General features: G+C 56.3%; 2 protein-coding genes across 2 annotated transcripts; one reads left to right on the top strand and one right to left on the bottom strand.

Moving 5' to 3' along the window:
* Positions 1–1,533: 1,533 nt before the first annotated feature.
* On the bottom strand, positions 1,534–4,467 carry LOC309409019 (ras-related and estrogen-regulated growth inhibitor-like protein; the record flags this gene model as incomplete). Its single annotated transcript, XM_082005059.1, is given in 6 exon segments — positions 1,534–1,959; positions 2,376–2,452; positions 2,907–2,960; positions 3,400–3,526; positions 3,530–3,549; positions 4,413–4,467. Coding segments are annotated over 6 exon segments (759 nt in total).
* On the top strand, positions 4,466–14,605 carry KIF7 (kinesin family member 7; the record flags this gene model as incomplete). Its single annotated transcript, XM_082004929.1, has 18 exons — positions 4,466–4,769; positions 5,975–6,175; positions 6,416–6,827; positions 7,565–8,096; positions 8,390–8,533; positions 8,679–8,906; positions 9,310–9,512; positions 9,795–9,901; positions 10,208–10,363; positions 10,698–10,900; positions 11,016–11,213; positions 11,475–11,600; positions 12,062–12,238; positions 12,480–12,695; positions 12,917–13,123; positions 13,510–13,708; positions 13,799–13,948; positions 14,160–14,605. 18 exons carry the CDS (start codon positions 4,466–4,468, stop codon positions 14,543–14,545), a joined length of 4,149 nt encoding a protein of 1,382 aa, XP_081861055.1. The 3' UTR covers positions 14,546–14,605.
* Positions 14,606–15,065: the final 460 nt, after the last annotated feature.

The raw sequence follows: 15,065 nt of genomic DNA, 5'->3' as shown, positions 1-15,065 counted from the left end.
AGCAGGGAGGACAGCAAAGCCATCAAACATCACCATAGCAAGGCTGGTTCCCCATCCTTCCTCCCTTCACCCCCCTTCGCAGGGCCCATCCCTGGCCACAGATTGCTCCTCCATGGAGGAGCTGAAGGTCCCCGCCAACCAGCAGGACTCATGAGTGGGAAAGCCGTGGGCACTCACCCCCAGCTGAGGGTGGGACGGACGGTGGGGTCAGGAAGAAGACTGGTGACAATGGGTGGAGCTCCTGGAGCCCCCCTCTCCTGCAGGACCACCTGGCTTCCCGCAACACCCTGTTGTATCCACTGCAATAATAAACCTTCCCAACCTGCCACTCGCCCCATCTGCTCGGCTACTTTATGAGCCACCAAAACAAGGGAGCAGAGTGGGACGAGACACCCAACCCGGGTCCGAGGGAGCAGGTCCAGGAAACTCCTCCTTGGGTCACTGCCACGGGGGCAGTGGGTGCTCATGCTCAGCGGAGTACGTGTCTCTTCCCATGCCCCGAGTACAAATTCACAGCCCCAAGGAGCTGGGGGCTTCCTGCCAAAGACAATTTATTGCATTTCCAGAACACAGCAGAGAAATCCGTGTCTGTACCGCACACGCAAACCCTCTTCCAATACACTGCTTTCCCAGGCACACCAGGGGAAGGGTTTGGGGAGAGGCAGGGAAAAACCTCCCGGCAGCAGAAGGGTTCGGCGATGAGCCCGGCGACCCCTTTCCTCACCTCCCTTCCTCCCCGGGGACAGGCAGCCTTACGGAAGGAGTGGCCTGGGAAGGCGCACGGTGCAGTCTCCATCCTGGGAACGAGCCACGCGCCTGGTTTTTCCCAGGCAAGGCCCATACGGCGCTTGCACAAGGGAAACTGCTGCGATCGCTGAAAGGCTGTGGGAGAGAGGACCATGAGCAGGACAGTTCAAAAGCAAGGCGGGTGGGATGGGCAGTGTCATCCTTCACCAAGGTCCTCTGGGGTTGGCCGGTGCCGCAGGCTCTGGGACCCTGACACAGTGATGCACACGTGGGAACTGCCAGTGGCTCCCTGGTGGAGAAACCCCCACCTTGCCAGCTTGTGTGTGCTCCAGGGTTACCAGAGAGGACCTTGATGAGCTTTAAACAGGAATAAGGTTCCCAGGGTAGGAGTGGGGAGACAGGGAGCTGGGTGGCCATGCAGAAGCGGCGTGTCCTCCCTGCAGCCCAGGCAGCTTCCGCTGAAGGACCTGGGGATGATGCTGCCTGGAGCTGTGGCAAAACCACCTGGTGGTTTCCAGCGTTGGAAGATAGAAGGAGAAAGCAGGAGGCACCTAAAAAGCTGGTACGGCAAAGAGTAGAGACTCTGGCCCACCACGGAGCCGAAGGGAAGGCACTACAGTCCTTGGCTGCATGGGCCAAGGACACCCAGACGCTGACATTAGGAGGACAGCAAGCAGCAGGAACCCATCATACTTATGGAAACACACACACCATCTCCATGGGCATGCAGGGAGGAGGCTTGGTCCAGCCGGGCAGCACAGAGAGAAGCAATACCCATGCCGTAGCTCAGAGGGAGTCTGTTCGCTTACGGGCAAACACAGCCGACATGGTCTTGACGATGCCACGGATCCCCGTACCCTTCTTCAGTGCCAGTTTGGTGTCAGGGATACGCTCAGCCAGTCCATGGAAGACCATCAGGGCCCCGTGATAAGCCTCGGCTGCAGAGACCTCATAGAAACCACAGTCTAAAGAGAGGGCCAGGAGCCGACCTTCCTCGCTGGACACCACCCGTTGGTGGTGCAGGTCCCGTTTGTTGCCCACAATGACGATGGGCACCTTCTCCTGGCTCTGCCCCTCCTTGGCTGCCTTGATGAACTGGATTTTGAGGGGCAGGATGTTGAAGCTGGCACGGTCGCAGATGCTGTAGACCAGGACAAAGCTGTCTGCCCACTGGATTCGCTTCTCCTCTGAGGAGCCCTCGTCTGCCTGTTCCTGGGGAAAGAGAAAAGGAAGGGTTTTTTTAACCCAGCTCCCTCCCTCCACACCTGCCTGCTAGCACAGTGTGCAGCAATCCTGAGCCCATCAGGATTATCACCCAGCTGCCAAGCACTGGAGGCTGTAGGTGACAACAGCGTGGGGAGCTCAGAGCAGCACTTCCACTTCATTAGCACAGTCCTGTGCTCAATCTGGGCTCTGATGTCCAGGACTACGGTGGCTATTGCTACCCTGCCAGCAACACTGCTGCCCTGTCCTCTACAGGCAAGAAGGGTTCAGTCACCCACAAACTATCTGATCCAGGAGCTTTGCTCAGCTGGAGCTCCCAGCCTGTGGTTCCCCCCGAGGTGACTTTTAGTAGAGGGTTTTTTGTCCCTGGGGTGAAAACAGGTGAGTGGGTGGAGCACTCTCACCTGGGAATTGGGGACATCCCAGATGTGGAAGAGAATCTCTCGGCCATCCACCGTCAGGTTGTGGCTATAGATGAATTCTGCCAAAAAAAAAATCATCATCTTCATGGACCCAAGCAATAGCTCCCTCAACGCAGGTCTTCTCCTTCTGGAGACGAGCCTGTCACGTCCACCCCAGGAGACCATGCTCCACAGGCCAAGGACCAGGGGCTCTTTTTGTACAGCAACACACACGTGGAGCATGATGGCCTTCACAGCTGTGATCGCCCCAGCCTGCCTCTACCCCAGCGTTCAGTCCAGGCACACTGGTGCCACCAGCTGCCACCCAGGACCTTTTGCATTCATAGAAGTAGTTCTGGAGTAAAGAGATGGGTCATTGAACAAACACAACCATCGAGACCCCCAGGAGCAGGCAAAGGATCTGGAGAAAGGCAGGAGAGGATGGGAAACAATGAAATCCCACAGGCAGAAGCAGGCTCGCCTCCTGACCCCAGTCCCTAACAGCAACTGGCCTGGCCCTGGCCTGGCACTCACCCATGTCTCCGTACTCCCCGATAAAGCGCCGGGTGAGGAAACGCACAGTCAGAGCTGCAGAGGGAAGAATGAGAATCATCAAAATAACCCTAAACCTGAAGGATTTTCCTTTATTTAAAAAGCGAGAAGAGTCAGGCACCATCCCCCTGTAAACTCCCACTAGGAGGAACAACCTCCCATTTTCCCCCAGCCCTCGGCAGGTCTGTGAGCAAAGCAGACGCACAGCACAAAATAGAGCACCAGCAAGCCACAGCTCCAGCAGAAAATACCTTCCCCTGTTGCTCGCCCACTGCCTGCAAGGTTGTGCTCAGCTTCCCCAGCTCAAATCATCACCACACCTGAAAGCTCAGTCCCATCTCAACAGCTTGCTCCACCAGGTTCCTCTTTGCAGCTTGTTCTCCAAATGCTGCTGCACTTTTCAGCCTTTTTTGGGGGCAAGAAATGTATCTCCTGCCTAGGAACTACCTGCTCCTAGCTCACGGTCAGTTCTTACCTGACTTCCCCACGTTGTCTGCTCCCATAACGAGGACATTTGCTTCCATCTTCAGGGCAGTGGGACCAGGCATCTCCATGAGGGCAGGGTGGTCAGGGGTGAAGCTGGCGCTCCGGCGCAGCGGGAGTCAGAGCCCCATGCCGAGCGCGGCTGTGCCTCATCAGCCGTCCCAGCGGCGTGTGCGACTCCTCTCTGCGCTGCCGTGGAGCAGCACAGAGAGCTTCCCACAGCACCCAGGGGACCTGCGAGGGCCATTCCCCTCCCCGCAGCCACAGGGCAGTGCAGTGGGAGCTGCAGGCAGACAGATGAAAAAATTTGATATCGCTCAGATTGTCCTGAACGTAGGCCAGTGCCTGGAGCTGGCCCTGCCATCACCCTGCACAGCAGGCGGCCGGGAAGCACCGGCTGTCTGCACCAGCTGCTCCACAAACTGCATCCCAGGAGGCTGCCCACGCCTGCACCTCAAGCACGTTGTCCCGTGGCAGGGCCACGTAGCCCCTTGTCCCTTCCTCATGGTGATCGTGGGAAAGCCTGCGAGGAGTGGCAGAGTGTCCCACAGGATGCGGTGGAGCATCTCCTAAGTGATGGAGCGTTGTCTTGTAAATGATGGACCACCTCATGAGCGATGGAGCGTTGTTTCGCAAGCGGTGCAGCATCTCACAAGTGATGGAGCACTGTCTAACGAATGACAGAGCATCTCATGAGCGACAGAGCGTTGTTTCATGAGTGGCGCATCTTACAAGTGATGGAGTGTCCTGTAAACGATGGAGCATCTCACGCGTGACGGCGCGCTGTTTGGCCAGCAGTGCAGCACCTCACGAGTGACGGAGATTCTCACGAACGAGGGAGCACCCCGCCCCTTACCCCCGACACCGCCTCCGCAGCCCACCCGTGCCGCCCGCTCCCTCCGTGCTGGTGCCGCCGCGCCCCCGCCCCGGCACGCCGAGCCCGGGGCTGCCGGGGCCGCGCCGGCCGCCCCCCCGCCCCCGCGGCGCCGGGCGGAGCCGCCTGACGCCATCGCCGCGCGCCGGACCGGGCCCGTCCCGCTGCCCGCGGCGGCCCCGCCATGGCGGCGGAGGGGGCGGCGGTGCGGGTGGCGGTGCGGGTGCGGCCGCTGCTGCCCCGGGAGGCGCTGCGGGGGCACCGGCCCTGCCTACGGTGCGACGCCGCCACCGGCGAGGTGGCCCTGGGCCGCCGCCGCCGCTTCCGCTTCGCCGCCGTGCTGCCCGAGGCGGCGGGGCAGGCGGCCGTCTACCGGGCCTGCGTCCAGCCGCTGCTGCGGGCCTTCTTCCGCGGCTTCAACGCCACCGTCTTCGCCTACGGGCAGACCGGCTCCGGCAAGACCTACACCATCGGGGAGGCCAGCGTCGGTGAGTCGCGGCGTGACCGGCGTCGCCGCGCCCGCCGGCATCGCCGCCCTCCTCCGCTCGCCCCGCCAGCGCCCTCCATCCCAAGCCCAGCCACCAACGTCCCTGCCAGCCCGCCAGCCTCCGCGATGCTGCCCTCCCCACCGCCCTCGTCAGCCTTGCTGTCTCCACCCAAACCCACCGACATCACCGTCTCCATCACTTCCAACATCACCATCCCACTCCTTCCACTCTGCCCTCCCCCTTGATCTGCCAGCCCCCTCCAGCCCAACCCCACCACCACCCTCCCCCGTCCTCCCCCCCCATGGACAACACCTTCTTTGAGATCACAGCGTGTAGGTTTTTCTCCTCTACCACTGCTGGACAAGCCAGAGGCCAGCATCAGGGCTGGAGGCGGTGGTGATCTTCCTAGGGCACCGCTACCTTTGCCTGTCTTGAATCTATCATCTTTGTCCTGAAATAAGCCCTAAGGAGAGAGGGGATTGTGGGGAGTAATCCTGTTGGTTTGTTTAGCTGAAGGAGAGGAAAAAGAGGAAACTCTTCTCTCGTATAAGGGCTAGTTTAATGGTATTATTGGTATCTTACAGAGGATGTACTGTAAATGTTTTTCAGCCTTAGTTAACTGCATAATTTGTGAACACTAAATTGCTTCCATACTTTCAGCCTACCTCTGTTTTCAGTTTCCCAGTTGAGGCTATCATTGCACCAGATTTGGCGATTGTCCTCTTACACGGCTGTTGGAGACAAAAGCAAAACCGTTTAAAATCCAGATGGCAGAGTGTTGTGGTCAGATACAAGCAGGCTGCAAGCACATAAAAAACTTTTTTGGAGCTGGGAAAGTTTGTGGACTTGTGCTGGCTTCAAAGGACAGCACGGTGTAGCTGCAGGCACAGTGTTTGCTACCTGCTGAAACACTAATGTCCCTTTTTCTTCTCAAGGAAGAACTGGAAACAAGCAGCATTGCTAGAAGCCACTGCACTGTGCAGGGGAGCAGTGGGATAGGCTTTGCCCCAAGGTCCTGTGACTTAAAAGCTCTCAGAGGGATGTTTAATCTGGGCTGCGAGGGCTGAGCTGCAGGAGGGTTGTGAGGCTGCTCCTTTCCAGCTGACGTCTGGGCTGCAGGCATGCTCCTGCCCATGGCTGCCCCAGCCAGCACAGGCTCCCCAGGCATTCACTGCTTGCCATGACTGTGTGCATCTCTCTGCCAGCTTCCATCAATGAAGATGAGCAGGGCATCATCCCACGAGCCATGGCCGAGACCTTCAGGCTGATTGATGAGAATGACCTGATCGACTACACAGTCCGAGTATCCTACCTGGAGGTGTACAAGGAGGAGTTTCGGGACTTGCTGCAGGTGGATACAGCCAGCAAAGACATCCAGATCCGGGAGGATGACAAGGGGAACATTGGTATGTGTGGCTGCGCACAGGCTCCCTTTTCTCTTCGTGCCCAAGGCTAGGGTTGGGTTATCTATCCCTGAAGGCAGAGCCAGATCTTCTCCCTCCATCCGTCTCCTGCAGCAGATTGCTGTGCTTAGTCCTGTTTGGTGTGGAAAGCCAGTCTGTGTGTGACATGGTAGAGGCTGTACAGAGGAGCTGCCTCCTCGGGCAGCCTGTTCCTCCCAGCCATGGTTCCGTTTGCCGTTGCAGTGCTCTGTGGTGTGAAGGAGTCAGAAGTAGAAGGGTTGGACGAGGTGCTGAGCCTGCTGGAGATGGGCAACACAGCCAAGCACACGGGAGCTACCCACGTCAACAGGCAGTCGAGCCGCTCACACACTATCTTCACAGTGACCATGGAACAGCGGCGTGGGGCTGGCCGCCTCCCCCTCCACCACTGTTACCCCTCCATCCCCGCCTCGGGCCAGGTCCTGGTTTCCAAGTTTCACTTTGTGGACCTGGCGGGCTCAGAGCGAATTGTGAAGACGGGAAACACGGGGGAGAGGCTGAAGGAGAGTATCCAGATCAACAGTGGCCTCCTGGCCTTGGGCAACGTCATCAGTGCCTTGGGAGACCCTCGGAGGAAGAGCAGCCACATTCCCTACAGGGACTCCAAAATCACCAGGTACAGTTGGGACCAGGACCTCTGTGTCACACGAGCTCTTGTCCCAGCAGGAGGGAGGTGATGCTTCTCGCTGCCTTTCCCGTGCCCAGCCTGCCAGGTTGGGTGGTAGAGTCCCCAGGTCAGCCAAGAGGAGCTTGCAGGGCCAGTTGTCCCTTCTGCTCTCACACTGGAGCTCTCTGAGTGCTTGATGGGACAGGTTGTTCCACTGTGCCTCATGGCAGTTTAACAGGTCCACCCTTTGGGGGGGTTTCCATGTAGGGAAGCTTGAGGAGCAATGAGGCCAGGATAGAAATGATGGACTAGCTTGTCACAGTGCTGCCAAAGACAAGCCTTCTTAAGTCATGCTGCCAAAGCTGAGATGGGGTGCCATCATGGATTATCTTGCCCCTTCCTGCCTGGCAGTGAAGAAAAATAGGCTTGTTTGATGGTCTGCAGTTAGTTTTTAGCTCAAGCAGGTGGCCTTTGCAGTCTCCGGCAGGTTCCCATGCAGCATGTACCTAACAGTGATCGCAGATTCAGGGAGCTCCCAGCATTGGGAATTATTCAGATGGAAACTTGCCACGGTGCAGTCTGTTATTACTCTGCTTAATGATCCTGCTCACTTCACTAGTGCTGAACCAGCCACAGCGCAAGAATATCATTTTCCTTGGGCTTAAGCCCTGACAAGGGTTGGAAACCTCCTGGATCCTGCATTATTTTTGAATTTCAACTATTTTATTTGCTGTGCTCTTCCCTAGGATCCTGAAAGACTCTCTGGGGGGGAATGCCCAGACCGTGATGATAGCTTGTGTTAGTCCATCCTCCTCTGACTTTGATGAGAGCCTCAATACGCTGAACTACGCCAGCCGGGCTCAAAACATCCAGAACAAAGCCGTGGTGAACTGCCGCAAGGAGACTGAGCATGTCGAAGAGCTTCACCTGCAGATAAAGAATCTGCAGAAGGCTCTGGAACAGCGTCACCGCTCTGAGACCCGTATCATCAACCGCTCAGCCACCACCAAACGATGTGCACCAGACCCCACGGCTCGGCTGCTGGCGGAGTGCACACATTACCGGACCTGCACCGACGCTGCGTACCGGCTGCTGATGGAGCTGCAGGAGGAGAGTAACCTGACAGTGGGGCAGATCCTGCGGGTTAAGGAGTGGCTGTGCGCGGTGGAGAGCGAGAGGAGTGAGCTGACTTCAGCCGGGCTGGATAGTGGCATTGAGAGCACCTCCGCTGAAGACCAGAGCCCTGAGGCACAAGGCTCAAAGCTGACAAAAGCCCAGGTAACGGTTGGGGTGTTGCAGCTCCAAGATTGGGTTCGTCTGATGGCCACTGAATGCAGCAGCCTCAGCACAGCACGGTGGAAGGGTCAGGAGAAGCAACCTGGCCAAAAGGCCATAGGGAGGCAGAAAGATGTGGTCCTCCCAGCAGGCAGGGAGAAGTTGGATTCGGCTGCAGCTAAGAGATTTATTTGTCAGGAAAAATCTGGGGCTGCACAGCTGCTGAGCCCTTCCCAGTCCAGCATGGGAAGGGAAGGACAAAGGTGGATGCTGATGCTGCCTCTCTTGTATTTCAGGGGCAGGTGAACACTGAGAAGGGGTGTGAGTCCATCAAAGACGAGCAGGTGGCCAAACTGCAGAGGCAAGTGGAGCGCCTGGAGGAGGAGAACCGTGATTTCCTGGCTGCCCTGGAGGATGCCATGGAGCAGTATAAGCTGCAGGTATTTCTGGGCTCTGCTGTCTTTATAGAGATCTGCCCCACTCTTCCTCTTCTTCCCCAGGAGAGCGCAGCCCAGCCTTTGGTGTCCTCTGTAGCAGGTCTGGGATCCATATGTACGTAATCACATTTTTCTCATTGCCTCATAGAGCGACAAGCTGCAGGAGCAGCAAGATCAGATCTCAGAGCTGCACGTGCGCTTGGAGATGGCAATGCCAAACCTGTGTGTGCCAGAACTGCTGGAAAACCTTCACCTGGTGACCACTGGCCAGAGACCTCATACAGCGCCACTGGATGCTGCCCCATCCCATGGCCTCAGCGGGGTTCCCTCAAGGTTCCTTCCCACCAAGCAGAGTGGAAGAGCCCTTTGCAGGAAGGTGAGGGTGCAAGTCTGTCCCACTGAAGAGCTGCTGCCTTTTCGCTCAGAGTGAACTTTTCCCCCCAGTTGAATATGAACCTTATCAGAGGTGTAGTCCAGAGGACTGTGCTCAGTGTTCGCATCCAAAGATATTCACAACTCTGGCAAAGCCAGCCCAACTTCAAAAGTGAGGCTTTTACTTCAATGTTATGGGCAAGTCCCAGATTTGCTCAGCTTCTGAGCAGCAGAAGGCAGGAGGGCAGGCAGCTGGATCTAGCAACATGTCAGTCCTCCTGAAAACATGCTCAGCTCCATTTTGTTGCTTTTCTTTGCGTCTAGCAGTGATGCCCAGCTGAGAGCTGCTTTTTCTAACATTGGCTCTCACGCAGCATGTTTCCTCTCTTTCCGATTCTGTGCCCCAGCAGCTCAACAGCAACCCCTCCTTCCAGGAGAAGGACCTGGCAGGCTGGCACTTGAACCATACACTGTGCCCAACCAGCAATCCAGAGGTCAAAGCCGTGGTGCCGGGGAGGGAGCTCAGCCAGGACTCAGAGAAGCCAGCAGAGCTGTCCTCAGGAGAGGAGGAGGAAGAGTGGGAACAGAAACAGTCCAAGTCCCAGTGCCGGTGAGTTGAGGCTGTCCCAGCACTGTGCAGTGCCCTGGCAGCTGCGTGACCTGGCTGTCCCACCTCTGTATCTCAGCTCTCATGTAGGTTGTAGAAGCAAACACTGTCTCTGGGATCAGCGATTCTGCTGAGACAGCTGCCTGCTTGCTGGGGAACTAATTACTATCTTTCCTGACCACAGCTACTGTTTCTGTCTCCTGAAGCCTGTGGATCACAAGGGTCCTACTGGGAACAGCTCTGGCAGTGCCCAGACCAAACTGATTAATTTTCTTCTCCTTCTAGAAATGGGGTCCAAAGCTGGAGCAAGAAAGAGATTTGCAAGTTGAGCGAGGAGCCGAGCGGAGGCAATGCTCCCTTGATTCAGGAGGAGCAGCTGGAGCTGTCAAAAGGCAAGTGGCAACTGTAGGTTGTTGGATAGTCTTCCTAGGGCTGGTAGTGCTTCACGAGTGCTGTTGATGGGAAGGCAACATGTCCCACGTGAATGGACAAAAATGGAGCAGAGACAGTCTAGCTGCTTTTGTTAAGGAGAAACTTGAACTGCTGGGGTCTGGCAAGAGCTATGTGTTTTGGTGGAAGCCGTGGGTGACTCTGGATGATGCTGTACCAGTTCTTGGCTACAGCTCTGAAGTTGGATTGTCCTTCTGCCACCCAGCTGCTAAGACAGGACCTTCCTTACCCGGGAATCTGTGTTGCAGAGGTCTGCAGGAGGCGGGAGCCACTGCTTGGTCCCTGTGAGCACCTGCCGGGGAAAGACTCCGAGTGGAGGCTGGTGCAAGCACAGCAGAAGATCCGAGAGCTGGCAATCAACATCCGCATGAAGGAGGAGCTGATCACAGAGCTCATTAAGACAGGTGCAGAGCTGCTGCTGGGAACCTGCATCCATTCCCTGTGGAATCTCCTCCTAGTTGGGATGTTTGGTCTCTACTCCCATTCTCACCTTCCCTCCCTGTGTTGTCTGTGCCCAGTCCCTTCCCCTGTAGGCAGCAGAGCACTGTTTCTCTAGCCCTGCAGCTGAGTGAGACCCTTCCCATTGGTTTCGCTCCAGAGTAGCTGAGGGCAAGGGAACATTCAGTCTCTGTAGTCAAAAATACTTGAGGAAGAGAGAGGAAAGGTCCATCCCTCAGTAGGATCCTGGCTGTGAGTGAAGCAGGGCTGGAGGTCACAGTGGAGGGGGGTGTGTTGCAGGCCAGGACGCCCAGGCTCTGAACAGACAGTACTGCCAGAAGATCAGCGAGCTGGAGCAGGAGGCAGAGCAGGTGCGGGCAGAGCTGAGCGACAGCCAGAAGCAGCTCCAGGAGCTGGAAGGCAAAGAGCCATGGGACCCCGGGGAGAAGCGTAAGCTGCAGGAGTACCGCACACGCGTGGCAGCTGCACAGAGCAAGGCACGGGTGAGTGGGAAGGGCTCTGCCTACTTGGGGAGGTGGGCAGGGGCAGAGTTGGGGTATCTTTGCAAAGGGCACAGGGAAGACGCCAAGCCCAAGGGCAGCTTTTGCCCTCTGGCAGGTTCTGTGCAAGAAGAAGCAGGTGACGGAGAGGCTGGTGTCGCTCTCAGCCCAGAGCGAGAAGCGAGTGCAGGAGCTGGAGAGGAACATTCAGTTGATGCGGCGGCAGCAGAGCCAGCTGCAGCGCCGGCTGCGGGAGGAGAGTGAGCAGAAACGGCGGCTGGAGACAGAGGTGAATAAGCAGCAGCACCAAGTCAAGGTAGGAAGGGGCAGGAGCAGCTGGGCTACTGCACTATTTGTGAGGATGATGATGGGTGGGCTCTGCAAGCTGCTGGGCAGGCCAGGGTAGCTCTGATGGGGTCTGTGATTGTCTTGAAGAGAATAGAAACAGAGGATTTTTTTTTTTTTTTTAAGAGTATCCAAAGAGCTAGCAGAGAACATAACCTGTCCCTCAGCCCCTGGCTGTAGGGCAAACAGCTTCCACCCCCTCAACGCTCACAGCTGCCTCTTTCGCATGCAGGAACTGGAACTGAAGCACGAGCAGCACCAGAAAATCCTGCGCATCAAAACAGAAGAAATTGCAGCTTTCCAGAGGAAGCGGCGGAGCGGCAGCAATGGCTCCGTGATCAGCCTGGAACAGCAGCAGGTACAGGCAGAACAAGCCTGCCTCCTTCTTCCTGTTCAAAGGGGACTGCCGTGGCAGACTGCTGGTTGGTAGGGGAGATCTGGAAGCTGAGGCTTCAGCCTGAGTTGGACCATCCTCCCCTTGAGGAGGACCGTCCATAATACCACTTACATCTAGTAGCAGAGGACTTATCTTGTCTTACTCTCAGGACCAATGCATTGGTAGAGAAGCTGCAAAGTCTTGTCTGTTAGCAGAAGGGTGGTGGGAGATGTGACCCCCAAGGACTCCTTGGCAGCTGGGGATTTAGCTCAGCTCTGCTGGAAGGATAAACCCAGTGAAGTCTGGGCTGTAGGCATTAGCAGAGATGGACTTAAGACTCTCTCTGATCTCAATCCCATTGGTCTTTAGTCAAGCAGTCCTGGGCATTGCTGCTGCTGCCTGCATGCATGCACGCACATGCCCTTTGCCTCTCCTTCCATCAGAAAATTGAGGAACAGAAGAAGTGGCTGGATATGGAGATGGATAAAGTTCTCGAGCAGCGCCGGGCCCTGGATGAGCTGGAAGATGAGCTGAGGAAGCGGGAAGCTATCGTGGCCAAAAAGGAAGCCCTGCTGCAGGAGAAAAATGGCCTGGAGAGCAAACGACTGCGCTCCAGCCAGGTAGGACAAGAGTGTGACACCTCAACCCCTTGCTTGGTTTCCAGCAGAGGTGGGAGGCTGGAAGATCAGGCCAGGATGTGGTAGTGTTGGGAAGTGGATAGATCTGCCTCTGAGCTAGTTAGCTTGCTAGCCCTTGGCTTATATGTATATGTGGGGTTGCTTGACCTATGGAGGGAGTAGAAGGGGGCTGGGGGCCTGACTTGCCTTTAGAGCAGATCCTCTCGACCATCTTCTGCTGCAGGCCCTGACAGATGACATAGTGCGTGTGTCCAGCCGCCTGGAGCACCTGGAGAAGGAGCTGACTGAGAGGAACGGGCAACTGCGTCACGGCAGTGCCCACGACCAGCAGCAGATCCGCCAGGAGATCAACAGCCTGCGCCAGGAAAAGGACCAGCTGCTCAAACAGAGGTTGGAGCTCGACAACAAGCTGCGTCAGGGCACCCTGCTGTCCCCAGAGGTACTTCTTCTTGGGCAGGGCTGCTCTGCTTGCAAGAGCGTAAGGTAGTAGGAGAGAATTAAAGACCTGAGTGTGGGGTCATTAGCAGATAATGCCTTACATCCGCAAAATGTGCATATCCCAACTTCTCATCCACACTATTGAGGTGACAAGGGAAGTTGGGGCAGGGTGAAGCAGAGCAAACCCTTTGCTCCCTAGTAACTGCAGCTCTGTCCTGGCAGGAAGAACGGATCTTGTTCCAGCTGGATGAGGCAATTGAGGCTCTGGATGCAGCCATTGAGTACAAGAATGAGTCCATCACATGCAGGCAACGAGTGCTGCGGGCCTCGGCCAGCCTCCTGTCCCAGTGCGAGATGAACCTCATGGCCAAGCTCAGCTACCTCTCCTCCTCCGAGACCCGAGCTCTGCTCTGCAAGTATTTTGACAAGGTGAGAGACAGCTACTCTCTGTGCTGGTGGGAACTCCAGTATCTGACCAAATTCTTGTCTTCCTCAGTTTCAAGCTTTCTGCCTGCCTCTTACTGTACTTTTGCCCTGTAAAGTCAGGCCAGAAGGCCACAGCACCATGATCCCCACCTGTCCCAACACCTGGGAGAGGGAATTAACTAGTCACAGGATACACAGATCCCTGTGGCGGCTCTGCCACATCGGTGCTGCCACATATTGCTCTTCCCCCAGCAAGGCAGCTGTGACATCCCAGAACTAACCTTCATACATCGTAACGAAAAACCTAACTTGATCAGGCTCAGTGGGGCAGAAAATCTCCCCAGGCTCTGAAGCAGCTGAGATGTTCCTTGCTCTTGCATCCTGGCCAGGTGGTGACACTGCGAGAGGACCAGCACCGGCAGCACATTGCCTTGTCGGAGCTGGAGATGCAGCTGGAGGAGCAGCAGCGGCTGGTGTACTGGCTGGAGGCAGCCGTGGAGCGCCAGCGCCTGGAGCTGGACCGCCAGCTCACCCTGCAGCAGAAGGAACATGAACAGAACATGCAGTTACTGCTCCAGCAGAGCCGCGGTAACCCCTCAGCTCCTGAAACAGGCAGCAGTGGTACTGCTTGTCATTCACAGGGCTTGCAGCTTGAAATGGCCTTGTTTTGCCTTGTAGAGCACATGGATGAGGAGCTGGCCAGCAGCAAGCTGCACTATGAGGCAAGGATTCAGGTGCTGGAAAAGGAGCTGAGCCGTTATATGTGGGCAAACCAGGAGCTGAACCAGAGGCTGAGTAACATGAACCTCCATCCTGGACAGACCAAAGGTGAGAGGAGACCCAGACTGGGGCTTTGCTGTTCCTACCAAGTTAAAAGTAAGGTAGTTTAAATTCCATTTCCTGGCAGTGAGAGCTTGGAGCAGAGTCAGGAGCAATGCAGGTCATTGCTGACCTTCAGCAAGTGTTCTACAGGCACTGATTTTGATGAGAAAAGTAGAGCTGCTGATACTCATCTTGCTGTACCCCCAATCTTTCCCAGCAGGTATGGAGAGAAGCATCCACGGGGCTGGGGACAGAGCTCCCCCGGCACCCGGGACCTGCAAGGAATCCAGCCTTGGGGAACAGCCGGTGCCTCTGGCCGCCACTGAAGAAAGCCATTGGGTCAGGGATGAGAGCAGGGACGTGGTGCATGCCCCTTTGCCATCGACGTGGAGGCGTTCCTCCCTGCCCAACGACAGCCCTGGGGACCTTCGCCAGAGGGATGCCGAGCACTTACTGAGAGCAGGGCAGCCCCATGAGATGCACCCACCACGGAGCCTCGCTCCTGCCCCCAAGCCCCGCCGGGAGCTGCGCAGAGGCAGCCTGAACATGACCCCAGTGCCTTACCACCCAGCAATGATAGACGTGAGGAAAAACCCACTCTAAACATAGGGTTAACACTTACCTGGCACAGGGCAGGGAGAAGCAAATATTGCTGACATGAGCTCAAGAGCCTTTCTGCCCCTTGAGCCATCCTGGTAACAAACCTGTTATGTTTCAGAGGCCTGAGGAAGAAAAAGATGCAACTTTCATCATAAGGGAAGCAAGCATCTAAGGTGTGGGACTAATAGCCTACACTCTCCACTGCTGCCAGTTGCTGCCAGTCTAGACAGCGTTGACACCTTTCCTCCCACACCCTCAGCAGCTTAAACACTGGGAAGTGGGAGATGCCTCCCATCCTGGCCTCTAAGACTAAAAACTTGTTTACAGTTTGGAAACCTCTGCTGCAGGGCTTGCTCAGCCCTAGCAACCTCAGAGGGAGATGCTCTGCAGTCCTGCAGAACTTGTACATTGATTTTTTTTTTTTTTTGTAACTGTTTTTTTTACATTTCTACTGTAACTTTTTCTAATAAACCAGAGTGTTTTGTGAAGTCACTTGTCAGAGGCTCCAGTTGTCACTTACTCT

The sequence above is a fragment of the Phaethon aethereus genome (genome assembly GCF_964289735.1).
Source record: "Phaethon aethereus genome assembly, chromosome: 12".
NCBI classification, from domain to species: domain Eukaryota; kingdom Metazoa; phylum Chordata; class Aves; order Phaethontiformes; family Phaethontidae; genus Phaethon; species Phaethon aethereus.
This window is presented reverse-complemented; position numbering and strand designations above follow the sequence as displayed.